At 42.2% G+C, this 22527-nt stretch overlaps 2 protein-coding genes across 2 annotated transcripts in view; one reads left to right on the top strand and one right to left on the bottom strand.

Annotated features, from left to right (window-relative positions):
- The window catches only part of Obsc (Obscurin), a 41398-nt gene that overhangs the window by 7859 nt on the left and 11012 nt on the right, over positions 1–22527 (bottom strand). The window contains exons 7-30 of the mRNA XM_089591177.1: positions 22297–22467; positions 21203–21284; positions 20919–21014; positions 18523–18615; positions 18103–18267; positions 17850–17987; positions 16701–17067; positions 16086–16316; positions 15694–15729; positions 12660–12905; positions 12423–12564; positions 11706–12243; positions 11453–11548; positions 9944–11216; positions 9014–9154; positions 5034–5287; positions 2785–2933; positions 2613–2691; positions 2427–2531; positions 1729–1931; positions 1316–1419; positions 838–1241; positions 579–759; positions 58–482 (exon numbers count right to left, since the gene is read on the bottom strand). Of these exons, the coding sequence (XP_089447303.1) occupies positions 58–482; positions 579–759; positions 838–1241; positions 1316–1419; positions 1729–1931; positions 2427–2531; positions 2613–2691; positions 2785–2933; positions 5034–5287; positions 9014–9154; positions 9944–11216; positions 11453–11548; positions 11706–12243; positions 12423–12564; positions 12660–12905; positions 15694–15729; positions 16086–16316; positions 16701–17067; positions 17850–17987; positions 18103–18267; positions 18523–18615; positions 20919–21014; positions 21203–21284; positions 22297–22467 (5719 nt within the window). The remainder of the gene's footprint in view (positions 1–57; positions 483–578; positions 760–837; positions 1242–1315; positions 1420–1728; positions 1932–2426; positions 2532–2612; positions 2692–2784; positions 2934–5033; positions 5288–9013; positions 9155–9943; positions 11217–11452; positions 11549–11705; positions 12244–12422; positions 12565–12659; positions 12906–15693; positions 15730–16085; positions 16317–16700; positions 17068–17849; positions 17988–18102; positions 18268–18522; positions 18616–20918; positions 21015–21202; positions 21285–22296; positions 22468–22527) is intronic.
- Positions 3340–4671, top strand: LOC106637155 (uncharacterized). The gene is made up of 4 exons (XM_089591178.1): positions 3340–3557; positions 3647–3795; positions 3982–4230; positions 4300–4671. Exons 1-4 carry the CDS (start codon positions 3517–3519, stop codon positions 4434–4436), a joined length of 576 nt encoding a protein of 191 aa, XP_089447304.1. The 5' UTR covers positions 3340–3516; the 3' UTR covers positions 4437–4671.

Below are 22527 nucleotides of genomic sequence, written 5' to 3'. Positions count from 1 at the left end.
CAGGGCAGGGCTCCACGATGATAGTTTTTTTTTTTTTTTTTCCTTTTTTTCTCTCACCTCCTGGCCGTTGTGGGTCCACTTGAGAAGGGGTTTCGGCTTCCCGACGGATTTAACCTCGAGCTTGGCCGGGAAGCCCTCGACGACGGTGGTCGGCTGGAGGGTGGCCTCGAAGGCCGGCTCGGAGTCTGCCTCCTCGACCTCGACGACCGCCTCGCCCGTGACCTCGCCCAGGGCGTTGGACGCGCGCACCGAGTACGTGCCCGCGTCCTCTGGCCTCAGCCTATCGATCGACAAGCCGATCAGGCCGTTGGGCTCGTTGCTGAAGTATATCTCCTTCGAGGGCCTCAGCGGCATGTTGTCCTTCAGCCACTGGACCTGCGGGTTCGGGAACGCCACGATCTGCGCCTCGAGCTTCAAGGGCTCGCCCACCTTCGCCTTCACGTCCTCCAGACCCTTCTTGAAGTACGGCTCCTTCGCCTCGGCTGTCAATAACCCAACAACGCATAATTACACACCACCCGTGCTCCCCCCTCTTTAATCAGTAGAAAAGAATTTTTTTTTAAAAATGGGTAACTCACGCTTGACGGCGACTGAGCACTGCGAGGGATTGACGCCGGCTGAATTCGAGGCGACGACCTTGTAGGCCCCCGAATCGATGGGCCGAACCGAGTCGATAGAGAGCCGCATCGTGCCGTCGGGGAGCACGTCGAGCTTGAGGCGCTCGTTCGGCACGATCATCTCCCCGTCCTTGTACCATGCCTGTAGGAAAATTCATTATGGAATTGGGATATCAGTAGATTAGGTGTATCTATTTCCGTCAATTGAGTGTACACGTACCACGAGGGGTATGGGACTGCCGTCGCACTTGGCAAATAGCTCGAGGGGCTCGCCTTGCTCGAGGTCGAGCGAGGGCGGCAGGCTGCGGAAGAACTTGGGCGGGAATCGGGTGAGCGAGAGCTCGGTCTCGCAGCGCGCCGTGCCCGCTAGATTGGTGGCCACGCAGCTGTAGTTGCCCGCGTCGCTCTCCCCAAAGTGCTCGATCGTGTACTTGGCGCTGAGCTCCTCGCCCTCGGCGCTCGACGTCATCGTGTTGCGCATGTCCTCGCGGATCTCCTCGCCGTTTTTCAGCCAGGCTATCGTGGGCCTCGGGTATCCCGTCAGCCGGACCTCCGCCTCGTAATTGTTCTGGTCGCGCACCGACTCGTAATTCTTCAGCTCCTTCGTGAACACCGGAGGCTGAGCTGAAACCGAACGACACGCCATCCTCGCGATTATCGAGATGTTCGTTCTCTTGGTTGTATAACTTTCGACTCACTGAATGGCTTCAGCTGGGCTTCCTCCGAGGCCTCGCCCATCTCGTTGCTCGCGACAATCTTGTAGCTTCCGGCATCCGACACTTCCAGCCCCTTGATCTTCAGCCTTAGTTTAAGCAAGTTTAGCACCAGAAACAAGCGTTTTGCAAATTATCATTGGGCAGTGATTTTTTTTTTCACGCGAATAATATGTATATTAAAATTCACGCTCTGATTAACGTTCATCTAAACAACTTTTGTCGTTGTTAAACGGAATTTTTGGTACAAAGTAAATCATACATTTTTTTTTTTTTTTTTTTTTTTTTTTTTTTCTCTTGAAATCCTGATGAGAAATTAAGATTTATTATTCGTCAACGGTACAAAAAATCCCTTACCAATTTTAATTTACAAAGTAATATCATTTCGCGTGGAATACCTGTATTTTTTCTCCTTGTATTCGTCTTCGGTGCTGAAACGGCGACCAGCATCCTCGGTTACGTCGCGGCCATTACGCTGCCAGACGACCTTGGGTTTTGGATTGGCCTTGATCACCGCCTCCCATACCACGACCTCGCCAACAGGGGCCCGAAGATCCTTGAACTCCTCAAATACCGGAGCGGTGCGCAAATTCAAATCAGCCTGCGAATAATAAAGATTACCAGTATATGTATAGTACATGTATGCCACTTCCTAAAGACCGTTACTCAATGAAAATTTATTTTTATCACGAATTTTTGTCGTATCTTTAATACATAAGGGAATATTAGCGTTTAAAATTTCGCAATTCATTCTACTTGAAAAATATCGACATATCATTGAAATTTTCTGCTTAGGCATACGTGGAGGCGTAAATTACACAAAATAAGTCTTGAAAAAATATCCCGATTCTTCCTATATAAGCAGCTCCTCAAACGTCACCCAGAAACATATACATATAAACATTTTTATTAATAAATGGGATCTTAATTTAACGTCCTATTTATTGTATTTTCAATATTTATAGAGTCATGTGTATTTGAAAGTTAGCAGTTACTTTGCACCCAAAAATTATGACATAGAAATGAATTTGGAATTATAGGCACAAGTACTCAAATAATAGTAAAGAAAATTGTATGATTCAGTGTGTGTACTCACGTTAGTCGATGCCTCCCCGTATTCGTTTTGCACATGTAGCGTGTAATTACCCACGTCATCGGGCTGGCAACCTTTAATCTCTAGTTTGTACGTGCATTGCTTCAGCTGCAAACAAAAAAGGGCATTATTTTATAGATGATTTTGTTTTCTTTGAGTTGACGCAGGGGTACGGCGTGTAAAACTTACCGAATCTTCTATGACTTTACTCTCGACCGTGGCCTTGTATCTGTCGTCCTCGGTGTCTATGACATTGCCATTCAACTTCCTAAATAAAAAAAATTAAAAAATGAAAGCATAAACTTGGTGGCAAAGAAAGAAAGAACCATTGTTGGTCTTGATTCCGATGTTTTATTATTACCATGTAGCTACTGGTATGGGGTCACCGACGATAACCGCCCTAAAGACGGCAGTTTTGCCTTCGTCAACGTCGGCATCGCTCAGTGGCTCGAGGAGCTTCGGTCTTCGGAGCTCGTCCACCGGCTCGACGTTCAGGAAACCCTCGAGTGACTTTATTCGATTGAAAAAGTAAACGAAATGAAAATAAAAAATCGGTCAGTTTTTTTTTTTTTTTTTTTTTTTTTTTTTTTTTTTTTCTGTTGAGCGATACGAGGCATTGGCTGTTCAGCGTCATGTTACACACATATATGTGTTTATAGGAAAGCAGATATGCATATGAATAATTGTATCCTACCAAAGGCATGCATCATCAAATAATTTATTATTTCCCTGACTACGGCAATATCGTTTGCCCATACATTTACATTTCTACATTTTTCGTTTGCGGGCCAAATATTTCAACCGATTCTATGCTTGTGATGCGCGCCTGTAGGGAATTCACTAGTAACTTCTGATAGTTAGGTATTTAAGTCACTAGTCGCGGGGCGCTGCTGATTGCTTGATTCATCCACTCCCCGTGCAGGTGCAGCTCTCTCGAGCTGTACGCGTTTTGATCTCCCTGTATATCCACCAATCAGTGCTAATTTATTTAATTTTTCTTATTATCCGCTCCTCCGTGCTCTTTATGAGTTTGTGACACAGCAACCCGTTTGGTATTTGCCGCAACTCTTGTTTTGCTCCAATCTAGCTGGTTATGGGCCCAGAACGCTTCCACTGTACGAGTGAAGTGAGACGGTAAGTACAATTTTTGATCGGCCGTTAGCCATTTACGAGCGTTAATACCTATACGTATACGTATATTCATTGGGTTGTTTTATTTTCAGCATTGACATGGATGATGATGATGATGGTAGCCCTTCGAGGAAGGGCAACGAAGCAGCCGAGCCTCCCGAGGATGTGGAGAAGATTATGATGTACCAACGTGTTCTAGAGGGTGACAAACATGGCGGGCATGCTGGATATTTTTCACGAGGTAAGGGTCACGCCTCTGCACCTACACAAAGGCCTATTTACAATAAACCGTATATGTACGCGCAACGCGTCGTCGCTCGTTGATTTTGGAAAGCGCCTTCACAGTCTCTCTGCGCCATGTGTCACTTCGTAGTAATGCCGTACTTATATTTTTTTTGTCACTGATTAAAATACGCTTATTTCATAGGATTAGAATCGGATCTAACTCAGGAAGAGCTGCGAGTTTTGTCAGAAGCTGCAGAAGAAGCCGGCTGTGATTCGCAAGTTACTTCTAATATAATAGAAAATCTCAAGAAGACGACCGAAGAAGAAGCGACCAAGTCCAAGCATTTTGAAAGTCATTCGTCGATTCAGAGCATCGAGGGAGCCTCTAAATTGACTCAAGATGAAAATTCGGTAAAATTCTATTCGGCCTCTAACTTTGAAAAATTCGGAGGTAAAAAGCTTATGATAGTTTTTTTTTTTAACTCGATTTTTTGAGTGTAATAAAATGGCATTGTTCTAGATTCGCTTGGAGCGCAAGGTAACCGCATTAAAAATTTTATTGATACAGTCCAACAGCTATTTAATTCGAATGAGCGTTCAATTAGCGCAATGCGAGCACTTACAGAATTAAATGATGAATTTTCTCACGACATTTAGTTGGATTTCTAGCATTTAGCTGCGTGTTAACTGCGTCTCGGTCTATATAGTTCCAACTTTGAAGATACGTAGCAGCATATCGAGCATTAGAAGAACTTTAGACAGAAGATGAGGAAAAAGTGCTCAACTTGAATGAAATTAAAAAAGCCATTGTTAATTATTATAACTTGTGACATAAAATTTATTTGTGCGAGTCTTTGTTCTAACTTTTTGTTTTATTGTATCTGCTCTTCTGTGTCCGTTTTGTATTTTTAATAAAGTTTTCTGCTTCGCATTTATCTTTGCTTTTATTTCACACTCCACTTTACACAGCCATATACGTATTTCATCAAAAATAAAAAAAAAATTTTTTATTAATTCAATTTGACATTCAAACAAAATTTTTCTTAACTTTTTAACAAGTTTATATTCCATTGATTTCAGAACACTAATATATAACCGATTGATAAAAGGGTACGTCAGAAAAATTAAAAAAAATTGCTTTCCAAATTAAAGATACAGTGTGTAACGAAGCTGAGATCAGTAATGTGCAGTATATTAGCATATTGATTAGCCAATGAAAAAGAGAGACATATAGAATTGAAAATGAGTGTCAACCTTTTCGCCCAGCTTATTGGTGAATACGACGCTGTAGACGCCAGTGTCTTCCTCGAGTGCCTTGTTCACGGACAATTGGAAGACCTCGCCGACAGTCGAGTACTGCACGCGCTTCGATATCTTCAGGGGATTGCCGTCCTTGAACCACTTGGCTTCGGGTCTGGGCAGCCCTGTCACTCTTATTTCGTAGCTCGTGCTCTGCGTCGCGAATATGTCGCGGTCCTCCAGCGTCGAGCTGACGATTATTGGTGACGCTGCGCAAAGTAGGTACATCAAGCCAGTTACCAAATCATTTCACTTCTACATAGTATATACGCAACTTTGGCTCGCATATTTTTTTTTTTTTTATCAATCAAGAAATTACTCGCTGCCATGATTATACTTACAAAGACTCGTCGAACTTCGAGGTCCGATAATCCTTGGGCTTCTCAAGCCAGTGACTTAACTTTGTAGAAAACACACACGTATAAATCTAAAGCTGGAAGCCTAGCAAGCGCATGCAATATTCAGTATTAGTAAATTCGTTTTTTATTTTTTTTAGTATCAATATATTTGACAGTTATAATATTAGTATCGTTAAAATATAACGGTGGATATATTATTTTTTTATTGTTGATACGACTATTATTCACGAAATCGGAGCACATTGAGCAGTTTAGGAATGAAAATTTTAATGGATGATGCAAAAAATGAGCAGAGTATGCACAGTAATAACAATAAAATTAAAATAATATGCATGTGAGTGAAAAAAAATGGTTGAGGATTAGAGAGGAAAAATAACGTTATGATTTAGTTGAAAAAAAAAAAAGAACGCAATGAATGTGAAATGTAGGTATTTTAGCAATTTCACGAAAAATCGTGTGATACATGAAAAAATTTTAAATAAAAGTTTATTTTTTACGCCTTCGAAGCTAGTTTTATTTGACTCATAATGTTGTAGTGGTTAGAGAAACTGTAGTTTCCTTCAAAAATTTGCTACAGATTTTTTGGACTGTTTAGAAATTTCTGAAACAAATTTTTGAAAAAATTACTTTATTCATCTGTGGTTAAAATAACTCAACTAGAGTCGATCTGATAAAATTTAATAAATGAACTTGAAGTACGTGAATATCAATTTTTCCAAAAATGTATCCTTGAAATTTCAAAACAGTCCAATAGAAGAGACATATTTTTAAGAGTTTCCACAAGCTTTTTCACTCATGACGTATAATACTATAAATAAAATAACAATAGTTCCGAAGGCGCACAAAAAATTTAAAAAAAAATGTTGTTTATGACTCACGGATGAGTACTTCTCGTAAAATTGTTGATTTATGTCATCATTGTTTTCTTTTTCGCTCTTTATGTTTTTCGTTGTTCGATAGACGATAGTTTTGCATTTACTTGTCAGAGATAAAATTTACGATGCTGAGAGAATATAATATATAAAAACCCAATTTGCAAGACAAATTTACCTTCTTTGCTCATGTCGCTCTGTTTCTCTTGTTTATCGTGTTTATCTTGTACCTCTACTATTTCGTGTTTTTTGTGTTCATCTCGCACCTCCTGCACCTCTCCTTCCTCGAAACCATTTTGTTTTCCTGGCTCATCGGGTATCTCTCGCACCTCATAGTTTTCGCGCTTCTCCCGCCTATCCGACATATCTTCGATTTCTCGTTTCTCATATTTATCCTGTTTTCCTAGCTCATCCAACCCATCATGCACGATTTGTCTTTTACACCCATCTTGCACCTCTTGCACGGTTTGCTCCCCGTATCCATTTTCCTTTCCTGCTTTATCGGGTATCGACATCCCTTGCATTTTTTGTTTCTCACATTTACTACTCTGCCTGCCCAACTTATCGGCTCCACCAAGCAGCTCTTGTCGTTTCTCTCCCATCTCTTCTTCTTCTTCTTCTTCTTTGTACCCATTTTGCATTCCTCCTTTCCCGTCTTCCCGTCGCATCCCTCGCATCGAATGTTCAATTTGCACTTCTTCCTGGTAATATTCACCCCGCGACCCTCGCTCGCCGCGAACATCCTCCACCTCTGGTTGTCCTGCGAACCCGTTATCCTGCGCCTCCCGCTCTTCGTAACTTGTGCGCCTGTCGGCCTGCTTGCTCTGCTTCCCTTGCTTGTCCAGGATCTCGTCCAGCACGGACCTCTGCCTCTGAATGCGCTCAAACAGCTTCCTCATGTCCTCGTCCTCCTCCTCCTCCTCGTTGGCAGCCGCGCTGCTTCTCCTCGTGCCATTTTCCATATCGCCCCTCGCCACAGAGTCCAGCCTCTGGCTCTTTCGGCGCTCGGCGTTGCTCGAGTGCTCCTCCGCTATTGCCTCGGAGTGGCGACCGTAGCCGAGTTCCTGCCGGTGTGGGTCGGAGTCCGGACTTTGGGCGTCCTTGGCGGAGCTCGCCGCGTCGTCGTCCGATATCGAGACGATGGAGACGCCCCGAGCGGGGAGTCGGGGGTCCGCGTAGCCCAGCCGAGTCCGGCCGGCGTCCTCGGTCTCGGAGAATTCCTCGACGAGGGCGCCGTTCTGCCGGTAAGAGGTGCTCTCGTCCTCCTGGATCGTGTAGCTGTAGGAGGCGATTTCCTCGACTTGGGGTCCGCTGTCGCACCTGTTGACGTGCTGCAGCTCCACCTTGGTCGCGCTCATCTTGCTGATGGTGTGCCGCTCGTCCGGACCTGCGAAGGCTCGCCTCAACGTGTCACCGCTCCTCAACCACTCATCCTCTCTCTCTCGTTTTTAATTAAATCATAATCGAGCAATCAAACAAATACTTTGTTCGGGCTAATCGGCAACCTTTTTTTTTTTCTCTTTTCATTCGATCGTGTGTTTATGTCGGATGTATGTTGAACAATGAACAAATACGTGAATAAGCCACCGAAAAATGATTGATTTCTTTGCCAAAGCGTTTCTTTCATGTGCTCATGAGTTATACATGTGATTACGCATTTTTGTATACGTACACGTGTCATTACGATTCTTGCCAAGTAAATTTTGCACAAGCGACATTAAGATTTGTATTATTAATAATGAACACAATTTTTCACTCTTCATTGTAAAGCGATAAAGTATACATATTGTTGCTCCACAGTGAAATGCATCGTGTGTCGTAAATTTGCTTGTCAAGCGTTTATCGGGTCGATTGGAATTGTTGTTATTACGTATATGGGTGGTATACCTGATATCCTGGTTTCGTGTTCTGTAGTCGAGGCCACAGAAATGCTTATCGTTTCGCCCTCGGAATTCTTAACCACCTCAACTTGATGCTTCTCCAATTTGGCGTGACCTGTATTTATTACAGATTTTGTTTTCCTTGCACAACTACACTCTCACAAAGCTCCGAGCTACGCGGCAAAACACACACACATCAGCAGCTGGATTATCGATTTTAGTCGCAAATCCCTATACTTTTTCAAAAACATACGTCACTCGAAGCAAAGGTGCAGCCGAGCGTTGAATCATTTTTAGTACTTGGCAGTTATTGTTAACGAGCAGGCGCCTTCAAATCGTTATTGTTTCGTGAAAAAAGCAGCGCACCAAGAAAAAAAAAGCTCACTTTGAAACATATTGCATCGTTCAATAATGTTAGGACTCCTTCAAGTTTTGCCGAAGAAAAGTAAAGATATATTATGTCTAATCGCTTTACTTTGTTAAGATTTATTTTCCTCTACAGAGAGCACATATTATAAAAATTGTTAATGCATTATGATTATCGGAGATGCAGAGTTATTTTTATGCAAAGTCTCAAACGTGTCATCACTACTTGAAGTAAAAATGTTAAAATTTACAGTATACATATATGTATGCGCACACATTCAATATACAATAACTCTTAATATGTACAATGATGACTTGGCGTTTTTAGTGTAAAATAGTTTGCGTATCTCATCACACAGCCAAATTTAAGTAAATATATGTATATGCTTGTGTGTGTGTGTGTGTATAGTGCAGAAGCAAAAAACCTCAAGACACAAATCGGAGTAAAGATCGCACACCTTCTGCCTCGGACAGATCTGCGTTTTGTTTCTCCTCCGACACGTCTTCCTGTTTGGATTTTTCTTCTTCGACTTTCACACTCTCGACGACCTCTTTTTTATTCATTCCCTCGTTTTCTTCTACAGTCTCCTCAGATTTGGCTACACACATTTCAAGATTTTTGTTTAACACAAGTGTAACCATGATACGTACTACCTATATGTATGTCATCTTTATTATTTTGTCATCACATTTGCGGGTTACAGGTACATACATGCGCAGGTCGATTGGGTCTAGAGGTTGGGGGTTGGAGGGAAAATCACAGGTGTACGTACTACTTACTGGCGAGAACGTCGTGAGGGGGAAAAAAAGCAATAAAAAAAAAAAATAAGTGTCGATTTGTAAAAAAGAACTCTCAACATCTGTAGGCACTCACAGTTATTACATTTTTCATCAGAGTAAAAAGCATTGTTTTAACATACACGGCAATTGCATACATTTTTTTATACACGATAAGTGCTGAAGCCAAAAGCGACGATTGGACAGTCAAAAGAATTATTTATTTATTTTCTGTGATATATGTGTACGGTTTTTTCAATAGAATACATTGCGTTTATCACTTTGAATCTATTAGAGTTTGAAAAACGCTTCGAAATTTTACTCTTATTTTAATATTTGATTTGTTTTGTACATTCCGATATTTTTATAATAATTCGGGGTTTGCTCTCTTAGATTTTTTTATTTTAACTTAGGAACTCGATAGATTTATGCCATTTAGACATTATTTATTGTATAAAAATGAACGACTTTCCCTTTGTTTGGAAATAAAAAATTAAAAAAAAACATATCGCTCCCAATGCTTTACAACTTTTTTCTCCGATGAAGAAACAAAGAAAAAAAAAAAAAAAAAAAAAAAAAATGGACGAGAAGAGAAATGAAGAAAAACTCACTGAGCACGATGACCTTGCTCTTGCTGGTGACAAAGCCGAGCTCATTCTGGGCCCTGACCTCGTACACACCGCCGTCAGTATACTTGAGCAGCGTAACCGTGAGGTCGTAGTTCTCGAGGCGCTGGCTGTCCCGGGTGATCTTGATCCTCGCGTCCGCCGACACCTCCTGGCCGTCCTTGTACCACTTGATCTCCGGCTCGGGCAGGGCCGACACCTGCACCGTCAGCTTCAGGGTATCCCCCTCCTTGACCTTCTGATCGGCGAGCTTCTTGAGCAACTTTGGCCGGTAATGCACGGTCACGTTGGCCGAGCACTCGCTCACCCCAACCTCGTTCCGCGCCTTGCACGTGTACACCCCCGCCACCTCGGGCTTCGCGCTCTTGATCGTCAGCTTGTACGAGTTGGCTGTCCCCTCGGTGCACGCGTACTCCTTCTTGGCCTCGGTGATCTGCGAGCCCTTGTAGTACCACGCCACCTCGGGCTTGGCGAAGCTCTCGACCTCCACCACCAGCTCGACCCCCTGCTCGCCCTCCTTGGCCACCACCACCTCCTCGAGCTTGCGCCGGAACAGCGGGGCCGAGCGCACCTGGACCCCCGTCTGGTCCCGCGACTTGCCGTCCCTGTTCGAAGCCTCGACCTCGTAGCTGGCCGTGTCCGTGTCCACTAGGCCCTCCACCCGCATCGAGTGGCGCTTGCTCCCGGGGCTCTGGCCGTCCTCGCAGGCGAAGCTCACGCGCTCGCTCTCCCGCACGACTTGTCCGCCCTTGAGCCAGACCACGGTGGCCGGGAGCTCGGACTCGAGCTCGATGTACAGGGTGAGGGTGTCGCCCATCTCGACGAGCCGGGGCTCCCCGAGGCCCTTGGAGATGCGGGGCGGGTACTTGACCGACACGTCCCAGAACTGCGAGGTCTCGTTTATCTCGTTGCGGGCGTTTACCGAGTAGGAGGCCGCGTCGTCGGCGCGCGCCCCTCGGATCGTGAGTACATGGAGGTCGTCGGGCTCGCGGGTGATGGTCACGCGGTCCGAGTCGCGGAGGGGCTGGTTGTTCTTGTAGAAGGTGACCTCGGGGGTGGGCGAGCCCCGGATCTGGACCTCGGCGCGGATGCTCTCACCGGCTACCACCGACATGTCGGTTTGCCGGCGCGTTATCTTGGGCGCCGATTTTACCACCAGCTCGATTTGCGTCTCGTCGGCCCCGAGCTCGTTCCTCGCCCGGATCTTGTACACGCCCGCGTCCTGCGCCGTCACGTTCTTTATCACGAGCGACAGCGACTGGAATCAGCGAGGTTTGGCCGTGTCTGTGACTTAAGTAGCTTTGAAACGCCTGAACCATTTTTTTTTTTTTCAATTGTCTCATAATTTGTGGAAAAACCCCTGTCTCCGATGATATTTTTCTTTTTTTTAATCAAGTTAAAGTGGTATATTATACGATTGAGGCTCCCTAATAAGTATGGAAGCGATCAAAATTTAGAAGAAAAAAAAAAATAAACAATGAACAAGCATATTACTTCCTCATCCTCCCAGAGGTACTTTATCCTGCCTCCGGCCAAAATTTCTTCTCCGTCCTTGGTCCACTTGATGTCCGGTTTTGGATAGCCCTTGACCTGGATTGGAAATTTTTTTTTAAATTAAACTTGGATAAATATAATATGTACTCTTATTAAAAAAAAAACCAATGCACTTTTTTTTTTTTTTTTTTTTTTTTCAAGTCCAGAGCGTAATTGTCACCGATGGCCGATCAAATGTATACATTGTACCCACCTGTAGATCGAGCATGGCCGAGCCGCCGGCGCTGACCTCGGCCGTACGCGCCTCGGATTGGAGGACGGGCCGCGTGGGCTCGCGCAGCAGCTGGTTGACGGTGCCCTGAACAGTGAGCTCGGCGCTGCAGCTGATGTTGCCGGTGCTGGTCTGAGCCACGCACGTGTACAGCCCCGCGTCCTCGGGCTTGACGTGCTGGAAGACAAGGGCCAGGGTGTCCTCGCTATCCTTGAACAGGACCTTGAATCGCTCCTCGGGGTCGAAGGGTACGCCGTCGCGCGTCCACACGAACTTGGGCTCGGCCCCGGGCTCCAGCATGCCCTCCGGCAGACCCGCGAACATCAGCTTCTCGTCCGTCACGCTCACCTCGGCCTCGCAACTCGCCTCGCCGAACCTGTTCTGCGCCACGCAGCTGTACTTGCCAGCGTCCTCCTTCCTCACGTCCGGGATCACGATCTCGTAGAAGCCCCGGTCCGCCTTCTCCCTCACTATCTTCACCCGCTCGTTCTTCGAGTCCAGCAGCACTCCGTCCTTGTAGCTGCACACGTTAGTTGAGCGGCAAAACGTCAAAATCAAGTAATTTTTTACGAGTTTAAGAAATTAATAACAAATGATGCAACTACTCTGACACAAGTTGAAGCGAGCATCGATAAAGTCTAAAGTTTTTTTTTTTTTTTTTCTTTTGCAAAATAATCATAAGGTTGCACGTCGACTCACAACTTGAGGTCGGGGTTTGGGTCTCCCTTGACCTTGATCATAAATCTCAGGTACGTGTTCTCCAGGAGCTCCGTGTCCTTGAGCCGCACCAAAAATATCGGCGAGTTCGCGTCCGCTCTGGCTTTTTTCTCCTCGGAAGTGACTAACAATTTTGCGGAAACGTGAGTAAATTGTTGAGGGGAAAAAAAAAAAAAAAAAAAAAAAAAAAAAAAACAATTGGAAATGGCAGGTGCTTACGCTCTTGAACGACCAGTTGAGCCGTGCAGGTGGCCTGTCCGTCGTCATTGGACGCGCGAGCCGTGTAGATGCCCGAGTCCGACTCGAGGACGTTCTCGATCTTAAGCTTGAAGCTCGCGCCGTCGCTGGTCACACTGACCCGATCGGCCAGCTTGTCGTCCATGGGCTTGTTGTCCTTCAGCCAGAGCATCTTCGACGAGCCGTCCACCGACTGCAAGCTGCACTCGAACGTCGCGCATTCCCCGGCTGAGGAGGCCACGTTGTTCGCACGGTTATTATGAGTTACGGTTACCATTTTACGTTTACATTTATTTTACATACAAAAGCTTATGTTGCATCGAAAGTTATATATGTATATTACGTTATGAACTTGTGTGAGCGAAAACTTGGAGCTTATCTGATGATTAGAGTAGGTATTTATTACTATGAATCTCATTATTATTGTGATTGCCGATATTACAAACATGAATGATACTTTTTCTTCTTCATTTATACCTAAAAATCTTGGTATGTATTACTGATATCTGTATGTATGTATAGGCATATTAAAACATCAAACATTGCATGTATGGAAAGATGAGAAAAAATACGTGCGATCATAGAAGTAGAAACATGAAAAACACAAAAACTGTTACTATATTGAAATGTATGATACATCTAGTAATAACATCTAGTGGTGCTATTTTTTTTTTTTTTTTTTTTTTTTTAGTGGAATATAATTGCTGTTTAATTGAAATCCATGAAAAAGCTCGTAGAAAGTGTCATTTTACAAAAATACGAATAAGAGTTTTTTTTTTTTTTTTTTTTTTAGTAACATATCAGCATTTATTTGTTATAACCATCATATCACACTGTAAATCTCAGTGTGTTTAATTACATATACATAGCGTGTATTTTAACGCCTTAATAGGCGCGTTATATTTTATAAGCACTTTAAATAAAATAAAAGCAACACGCATAATTGTGTTTTATTACAATAATTGTAATAAAACGTAATAAAATGTGCATTGCTAAAGAGTGCATCGAAACCGTCCATTTATCATCTCAGTATTAATTTGTCCAAGTCCAAGAGTGAACATCGTGAACAACGAGTTAGGGTATACATCTTTGCTCATTTGGCCATTTAATGCTGATGTCTGAAGGATTTTAACAATAAAAACTGCTTTTTCGGGATTTACGTGAAAGAAATTTATAGTTGAAAATACACACTTGAAGCGTGTTGGAATAAAACGCCTAGAAACGTGTAAATTCTGTGACGGCGGTTTACACGCTCATAGTGTATTAAAATAACACACTTGGATTTACAGTGTGTGTACGTATGTTTAAAATGTAAATCTATAATATACACGCATTTGAAACTTTGTAAGTGTTTATACAAATTATAAATAATAATAGCTGAACAACCAAAGTATCAAAACGTATGTATATTTTGTTTTTTTTTTCTGATTGTGTTATAAGGGAAATATGGGTTCCAGAAAACTGATTTCAATAAAACTTGAAGAAATTATTTTTGCTACCTTACAATGAGAGATAGTAATATCAAATATACATTTTTATACAAATTCTGTTGTAAGAATCAAAAGTATAAACAGTCAGATCGACATATGCAACATAAATTAAATTTTAGGTTTTAAATCTCGTGTATAATAGTTTATTAAATGTAAATTCTTAAAATACTTTCTCTTATTGTTGGGTAACATAAACCACTTCCTGAAGTTTCATGAAAATTAATATTCTAGAAATCATACATTATAGCTCCTGAGTTAACTAAAGTTCTTGAGAAAAATGTCAAACCTTAATACTCACCTATGGGTAAAATGGAAAATGTGTGAACTTGTAGATGTGCGAGTGGGTAAATATAAATACTAAAGTATAAATCGTAGTGAGAGTAGAAAAATAACAATGAAGAGCGGGAATGATTTTGAATTTCAATGATTAGCGACAAAAGCGAATAATACAACTAAATAGATGTCACGTGAAATCGAAGCAACGATGACGTTTATTGTTTAGCATACAAATATGTAATCTACACTCAAAAGAAGCCACTATATGAATAATAAGATTATGCTAGTGAGCACTATAATTATTTTACTTTCTTTAGTACTATATGTCAATAATAAACAACATTGCCACAACAATTAAACATATGACAACAAAGACAATCTCAATGAAAAATAAAGGCGAAAGAATGGCTGTATACTTACGAAAATGACTTACCCCCTAACGACTTGGAATTTGATATTGAAAAGCTTGAGAATAGTAATTACGAATCATTTTTGTAACATCAAACAAAAGCTGTGAAATATTAATTTCTTTTTTTCTAGATAAAAAATTTGATATCAAAATTTTTTTATGCCAATTATGTACAGTATTTTTAAAAATGCAGACCTTACAAATTAATAAAATTTTGTTTAGATACTTTGAAAAAATGAAACAAAACCAACTGTCCTAGCGTTATAAATATAAGCTTACGCTTTCTGGATTCGTGCTCTTATTGTATATTGTTACGTAGGGAAGATGTTGGTAAGGAGGTGCTTCGCGAGAATGATCAACACAGATTCCTTCAAGAGCTTTATTTAAGATACCGAAATCATAGGCAAGGTAGCGCGTGTGTTCCCTACAAAGGCTCGTCGTGTACTCCCCGAATAGACTCTCTCCTTGCTCGCTCTTCCCTTCCCTTGGCCCTAGGGCCCCTCGTTATGAGCTTTGAGGAGAGGGAGCGTAGAGTCTCACCTATACTACCGTACGTTACAATATTATTTTATTTTATTTTTAATAAACTGGTGATGATAGGTTTTTGTTCAGTAATTGTATTCGTCATAAGCCAACCCAAAATAAGGTTTTTTTTTTTTTTGTTTTTTTTTTTTTTAATCGCTAATGTAGTTTTCAAATGTAAATTAATCCAAATACTGTACATTTACGTACAAAAAATTCCAAATTATTTGGGGGTATGTCATTTTCGAAACTTTATCCAGAAGAATAAAAAGAAAAGAGTTATAAATTGACTGATGATTCAGGCTACGCTTGACTTTACCTATGACGTGCAACATAGCCAATTTCGCTCGAGATGCTAGAACAGGAAAAAAACAATCTTTTAACATGAAGACAATAAAGTCGCGACTCATCAGTATACGCATTTAATTTAAAAAGTGGGTGCATTTAAATATAAATATTGTATCGTGGAAACGATATTTATGTTGGAGTGTGGCGAGACATTTTCACCTTTGTGACAACAATATTCCATTTTTCCGATGTAATTAAAAACGATTAAACATTCGGTGGCAACAGTTTAACGTTGTAAATGATTATTGTGTGTACATGGATTATGTTCAAATGTATGTGTGTACGTGTGAACGTGTACAACATGTACCAAGTAGTACTAATCGACGAGTGGAAAATAATGTATGATAATGGTAATGGCCTTACGTTCGACTTGGCATCCTTCGATGGTCTTTTGGAACTGCGGCTTGCCGGCCTCGGTGGCCGAGAGCGCCAGCTTGGCAGTCCTGTTGGTGGACGCGACACCTTCGCTGGCTGAGATGCCGATTTGCTGCATGTTCGAGCTCGTCATGCTCATCGAGGACGAGGAGACCTCGGTCGCGACTCTACTGTTGCTGCTGCTCGAGAACGAGCTGCTCGTGTACGTCGTCATCGACTCTGCGATCAAAGTATAAGAATATGATAAACGTGCAGCAGCACGGGGGTGGTGGCGAGTCGCACGAAATATATTGGTACTCTATACCATATGTAATATCCGATCACTGGCACATTCGAGTAAAAATATCAATGTCTCTAGTTTGTAACGAGTGGAAACAATTTTTTTTTTTTTTTTTTTTTTTTTACATATTTAAGGAAAAAACGTGCAGGCAAATGAAAAGTATAGCGATTGAAAAATGAACTCTGTTTTTATCAAAGTGAATGAAAAATTGTCACTGGACTTGCCAGTGATCGGATATTTACGTATATTTTTGATGTATATTCAAAGAAAAGAAGAGAAAACAGATACATGTGTCATATTACAAGGTAAGCCCAGCGACTGACCTTCGGCCACGATCTTGGATGAGGCGCTGACGTGGCTCGTGGAGGTGCGGCGCGACATGTCGACCGATTGTTGTTCCGCTTTGGTCTTGTTAATTCCTGCGATCTGTTGTACGTGGGCACCGGGTGCCGTCTGTTCGGGGCTCTCGGTGAGCTGTAGGTCGTCGGCGGCGTGCTCGGCCAGAGCTACGACATCGCTGGCGTGTTGGCGGATCTCCTCGAGCCAGCCGGTCTTGATCTGGTCCTTGTGGGCGGAGAGGGTGATCGGGTAGCCGGGCGCCTGCTGCTGTACTCCCGGTGTGCCCTGCTTCAGGTGTAGCTCGAACGTGCGCTGGTCCTCCGGGTGGTCCTTCACCTCGACCTCCGGCAGCTGCCGTGGCCAGTAGAAATATTAGTTCAAAATATTACAGTATACGAGCATCATTTTTTTTTTTTTTTTTTTTTTTTTCATGCTTAAATAAATGCATACCGATTTCATAAATAAGTATTATTGTGTACATATTTTGGGGGACGTCAGTCGTATTGGCAAAAAGTTGAGCTGTTTTTATTTATTTTATTTTAGATTCAGGAAAGAATAAGCAAAAATAGAATATTTGGCAGCTCGAGCACGTTTAACGAGTGTGTATCTTTTTAGAAACGCATTTTTAGCTAAGTTTTGTCGATGTTCAGTTAAATCAGCAAAATCAACTAGATACGGTGGGTTATAATATTTTTACCCTTATTAATTTACTATATAAGCTAAAAATTAGTTTTGCAATTGCATTCAATTTTTTTAATTTTTTAATACTCGAAATACAATGATAGTTTTAGAGAAACGCCCAATGCCCAATGTGTATTACTATTTGTTGTATATAAGGAAAATGACCATAATCGATATAAAGCTTCGATTTTATTCTAAAAAACGTAAAAGTTTGCAACACGATGGAGCAATTTATGGACTTTCGATGATTTACTGAAACAACACTTCTTGCACCGGTAAATTTTGGCATAGTTATGTTGTTCAGTTTTTTGTACATTGTGTCCCCCGCAAGCTCCCTAAAAAAGCTTGCGATCCGTACAAAGTCGAACCCTTTAAAACGTTTTTATCACATAAAACTCGAGAAATCGTATATGTATTTATGTGCACGAATGAACGATACTCATGAAACTTACCCGAATTATATCTTTGAGCAAAAAGACCGAGCGGTCCTCTGATATGCGCCTGACTTTGCAAACGAGGATTCGCGCCTTGAAGAGGAACAGGTAGCGCTCCTTGCTCTTGCCCTCCTTGTCCGTTACGGTGAACCACTCCTACGCGCACACAACACGCGAAAATGTACAATTATACACGAGGGGGGTGAGGGGCTCGCGAAAAGCGATAAAAAAAAAAAAAAAAAAAAAAAACTATGAAGCAACTGCGACTAACGTGCGTTAGTAGCCTTCCAAGTTTGTGGATGTTGCCCTTGTATCCTTCGATGTTACTTATAAACTTGTTGTCCGTCGCCTGGTGTGGGATACCAAGCATCAACTCCAAGGCCTTCTGAAGGTCGTCGCAGTCTTCCCCCAGACGGGCCGAATACTTTACCAGTTCCTATAAGCAACGGCCACTTGTTTAGATTTTCGCCCGTCACCCGAATGATCATTTGCTTTAACTTTTTTTTTTTTTTTTTTTCCATGTACTTTAAAAGTGAAATTTTGTTTTCTTACACCAAAACCTTGGCACTACTATATATGTAAAAAAAAAAAAAAATTTAAACTGAATTTCATCAAAAATTAAGACAAGTAGGTACAGTTCAAACACGGCAATGTTGACTAAAAACGCGTTACCATAACAATAAAAAGGTACCTTGAGCAAAAGCTGATAGTCGTTGATGCGCTGTATCGGTAGCTTCAGATGTTCCGAAATACTTTTGTCGTCCCCGAGTTTATGACTAAGCTCCTAAAAAAAAAACACACACACATCACGCATGTGAATCTCGAACGAACGATTCAAAATCCATGCGCGCACTAGACAATACACGAGTGCCAAGCATCTGCGGCTGTCCCACGGTGGTCGTGGTTGTTGTTGTTTGTTATTGATTAGACGAGCGAGCAAAATTCTTTTTCCCGGCACACCGCGAGAAAAAAAAGAAAAAAAAAATCCGATGACGCTGGCCCTCCTTCCCCTGCTCTCCGGCTTATAGGTATCCCAAACAAACCTGGCATAGATTCAAAACATATAGAATATGAAATCCTATTTATAACGCCGCGTAATGGCCCGTCGCGATATTGGTATTTTCGGATGGACTCGCGCACGAAAAAAAAAAAAAAAAAAAAAAAAAAAGCTCGACGCGTTAAACCGTTCATTAAGTATACATATATGTTGCGTACTTGTGAGTTTTTGCAGCTGTGGGGTATAAGTATATATGTATAGATGTATAGCGGGTGAGAAGAAGAAGAAGAAGGGAACCGACGCGCGAACGTATAAGGGATGCCGGGTCTGGCGGCGAGAGGCCAATGCCCAAAAGAGCCGGTGTGTCACATACACGCCGAAGCACAATAACCAGAGACACACGTAGAAAGATATATAGGTAGATAAGTAGTAAGTAGTGACACACCTGTGCAAACTGCACGCTATATTTATTATATTACGTTGGAGCCGATGATCGGATGAGATAACGCCGAGTAGGTGTGTGGGTCGAGAAAGAGAGAGTAGTAGCGCGGCAGCGACGCTTGTCGCAGACTGGACCAGGCTTCATTCTCGTTTCGACGTTCGGTTCGTTTGAATATAGAGTTAGCCGCTGGCTAGCTGGCCCCCCTACTCTCTCGCTGTATCTCTTATTCTCGTCCCTCCTCGCGCATCACCTTCTTTCTATACTCGCTACCCCAATATACCTACATCATTTGATAGAGCCACGGTAGTCCAGCGCCAACGGAAGAGCTTGCGGTGTGTCCTCTCCGCGCAATCGACAATTGCGGAGACCCTCCCGTCCCATCCTCTTATTCTCGTAACTTTATTTAAAACGGGGGGGCATTCGCCGCCACTGCAATTTCGTGAAAAATAAAAGAGAAGCGATAGAGCATCAGCGGCGATGGTCACAGCACGGCAGTTTAGCGCGGATAGAGGAGAGAGAGAGAGAGAGAGAGAGGTGGGAGGCGGCGCAGGGAATTCGGCCAGGGATAATCTTGGCCGCCGGAGACTTAGCTGATGCCGGCCGCGCGGACGAAAACTCATTTCCGAGCCGTGGCTGCGCGCGAGCGTCGTTCACTAAATTTTTTGCTAATAGTTCTCCCCCTCCCGCACACATTACACCTGAACTCTTTGTCTCGTTACGCCCCGACCCGAGTGGCTTGCTTATTTTTGCCTCATTATATATGTCTCTCCCACCCTGGCTTTTGCCCTGATGCACCGTTTTATCGCCGGTGTTAATTACAACCGGCACAATAATTGTTGCTGTTAACGTGTTTTGCATATACGCACGTCACGTATTGTGCTCGGCCGCTAATTCGATTCAATTATTCTCCTGTTGCGTCATCAACGCAATCAGCGCGTTCGGATTCACTCCGACCCTCCAAAAATATACGATACCCACTATAACGCGCGAGCTAATGGAAAATCCGCTTGTAAGCGCCACACTGATTTTCACCCGGGTTCCTTGTGGGGAAAAGAATTTCATTTGTTTTTTTCTTTTTTTTTTTTTTTTTTTTTTTTTTATCTTCCTCCTTGTGCGTTTTTTATCGCATTTGGAATTTTAATCGCGTCTCAATCACTCGACTAATTTTTTTTTCTTTTTTTCTTCGCCACAGTACGTTGAAACGGCTTTTGTATTTTGAGCTCGAAACGATACGAAAACTCGTGCAAGTAAAAAACTCGGGAAATGTTCCCATGTTAAAATAAACGAAGCTATTTCGGTGCCTGGACAGTCGCCCATGCGCCGCAGCTGTTATGCAATCCGGCATTTCTTTTTTTCTCTTCTCCATGATCTCGTCTTGTCGCAATGTTATTCACAAACACCGACTTTCCTCCGCTTTTGCGCTTCTAATGTACCTTGGGTTTATATACTCGCCGAGTTTTATTTAATCAACGAGCTCGCGCTGTCGCACTTTTCGTGCAACTATAATTCGAATTATAATCAAGCTTGGTTTGTTTGCTTGCCAAGAAAATTTTGAAAAAAAAAAAAAAAAAAAAAAAAAAAAAAAAAAAAACAACAACAACAACGACCTACTTTATCATTATTTCAAGTGGCAAAGGTTTTTATTTACCTCAAAGTATTCTCGAACTTGATCGTTCGACTGAAGGAATTCTTGAGCGACTGGCTCGTCTTTGCAGTACGAAACGTGTTTGTCAAAGTCTCGTTCCTTAACAGAGCGAAAACAGTAGCTAATTAATTTACGCGGGTAGATTGTACATTTGCACGCAACTAAATCGAGTTGAACTAAAAATAAAATTAACAAAAGTTTCGTGTCATTGAATTTTTGAGAGAGAGAGAAAAAAAAAAAAAAAAAAAAAAAACAGTAAGCATTGCCAAGAAAAAAAGGATACTCACCAATCTGAGAAAAGTCTTGCCGAGCATACGCGGCTGGTCGGCATAGTACTTGACACCCTCGATCAAAACCCTGCCAAACGATCTAAGTAAGGCCGAAATTAATGTCACGTCAAGGTTATTTCACTCCTACGTGCTACAAAACAACCCTTTTGATGGCGCCTCCATCGCCATAAAAGTCGACGCAAACACACACAACAATTATACATTATTCAACTTCAGTGAGACACCCCGGTCATTTTGAACCACTGAATAATACGCATGTAACGTATATTTATATCGGCTTCACACGTGGAGCACAGCATTATTATTATTATTATTATTATTATTATTATTGTTGTTATTATTATTGAAATAAATGAGTAAGTAAGGTAAACAAACGCAAAACTAACGATCGTTAAGTGCTGTGAGTACTACATCTGATTTTTGCTGCACAGTTAAGTCAACACATGTACATTTTTAGGACAATGAACTGAGTAATGTATGACGATTAACGACTGATTAAGGGATGCACTATATTAATTTATTAATAATTAAGTTTGTCTATATTATTTCGAGTAACAAGTTTTAACAGCCAAATGACCATGGACGATGATAATTAATCAAACAATCAAAACCAAGAAAATTAACAACTTACACAGTTATTACAATTTATCGCATCCAAGATACAAAAAAAAATGTTCTTTTGTTTTTATTTTACTTTTTTATTTCCTCGTGTTGTTGTAATTGTGCGTGTGGATATTTATAATATATTGTGGTTTGTTTTACTTTGGTAATCGAGTAAGTATGGATTGTTGTGCGTGTGCTTGTATCGATTGTTTCGAAAAACCAACTTTTTGTTTTTCGTGTTTCGAGTCACATCGTCGAGCGCACGTGCACTTGTAAAACTTTGAAATCCAAAAATGTTGACCATCGCGTCCGAAAAGAGCGTTGTTTTGCCAACAGATCCACTCCGTATTAGCATGAACAATCGCTCGTCGTCACGAGTAAGTAATCCTCAAAAGTTTTTGGTTTCAAGCGAATAAAGTGCCGCGTACACCCATACGCGTGACAGGTGTGATGGTAGTGTCGGTATAGTCCGCGACGCGGCTACTTACGTATTGTGAAACTCGGCGATTTGCTTGAGATTCGTGAAAATGACGTCCTTGTTGTCGCTGACGGCGCGCGGCACGCCGGGATTGTCGAGGGGCTTGAGGTAACGCTCGACGACTGCCTGCAGATCCCTGCCAAACTCCTCCTCCGTCTCGACCAGTTCTTTTATCACGGCCCTGAAACGACGTGGTGGTCACGGGTATCGTCAAAAAGCTCGATGGACATTTATGGGCTCA

This window comes from Copidosoma floridanum, unplaced genomic scaffold (assembly GCF_036245765.1).
Source record: "Copidosoma floridanum isolate Cflo_tuat_1 unplaced genomic scaffold, Cflo_Japanese_pri ptg000013l, whole genome shotgun sequence".
NCBI lineage: Eukaryota > Metazoa > Arthropoda > Insecta > Hymenoptera > Encyrtidae > Copidosoma > Copidosoma floridanum.
The sequence above is the reverse complement of the archived record's forward strand: the minus strand, read 5'-3'. Positions and strand labels throughout refer to the sequence as shown.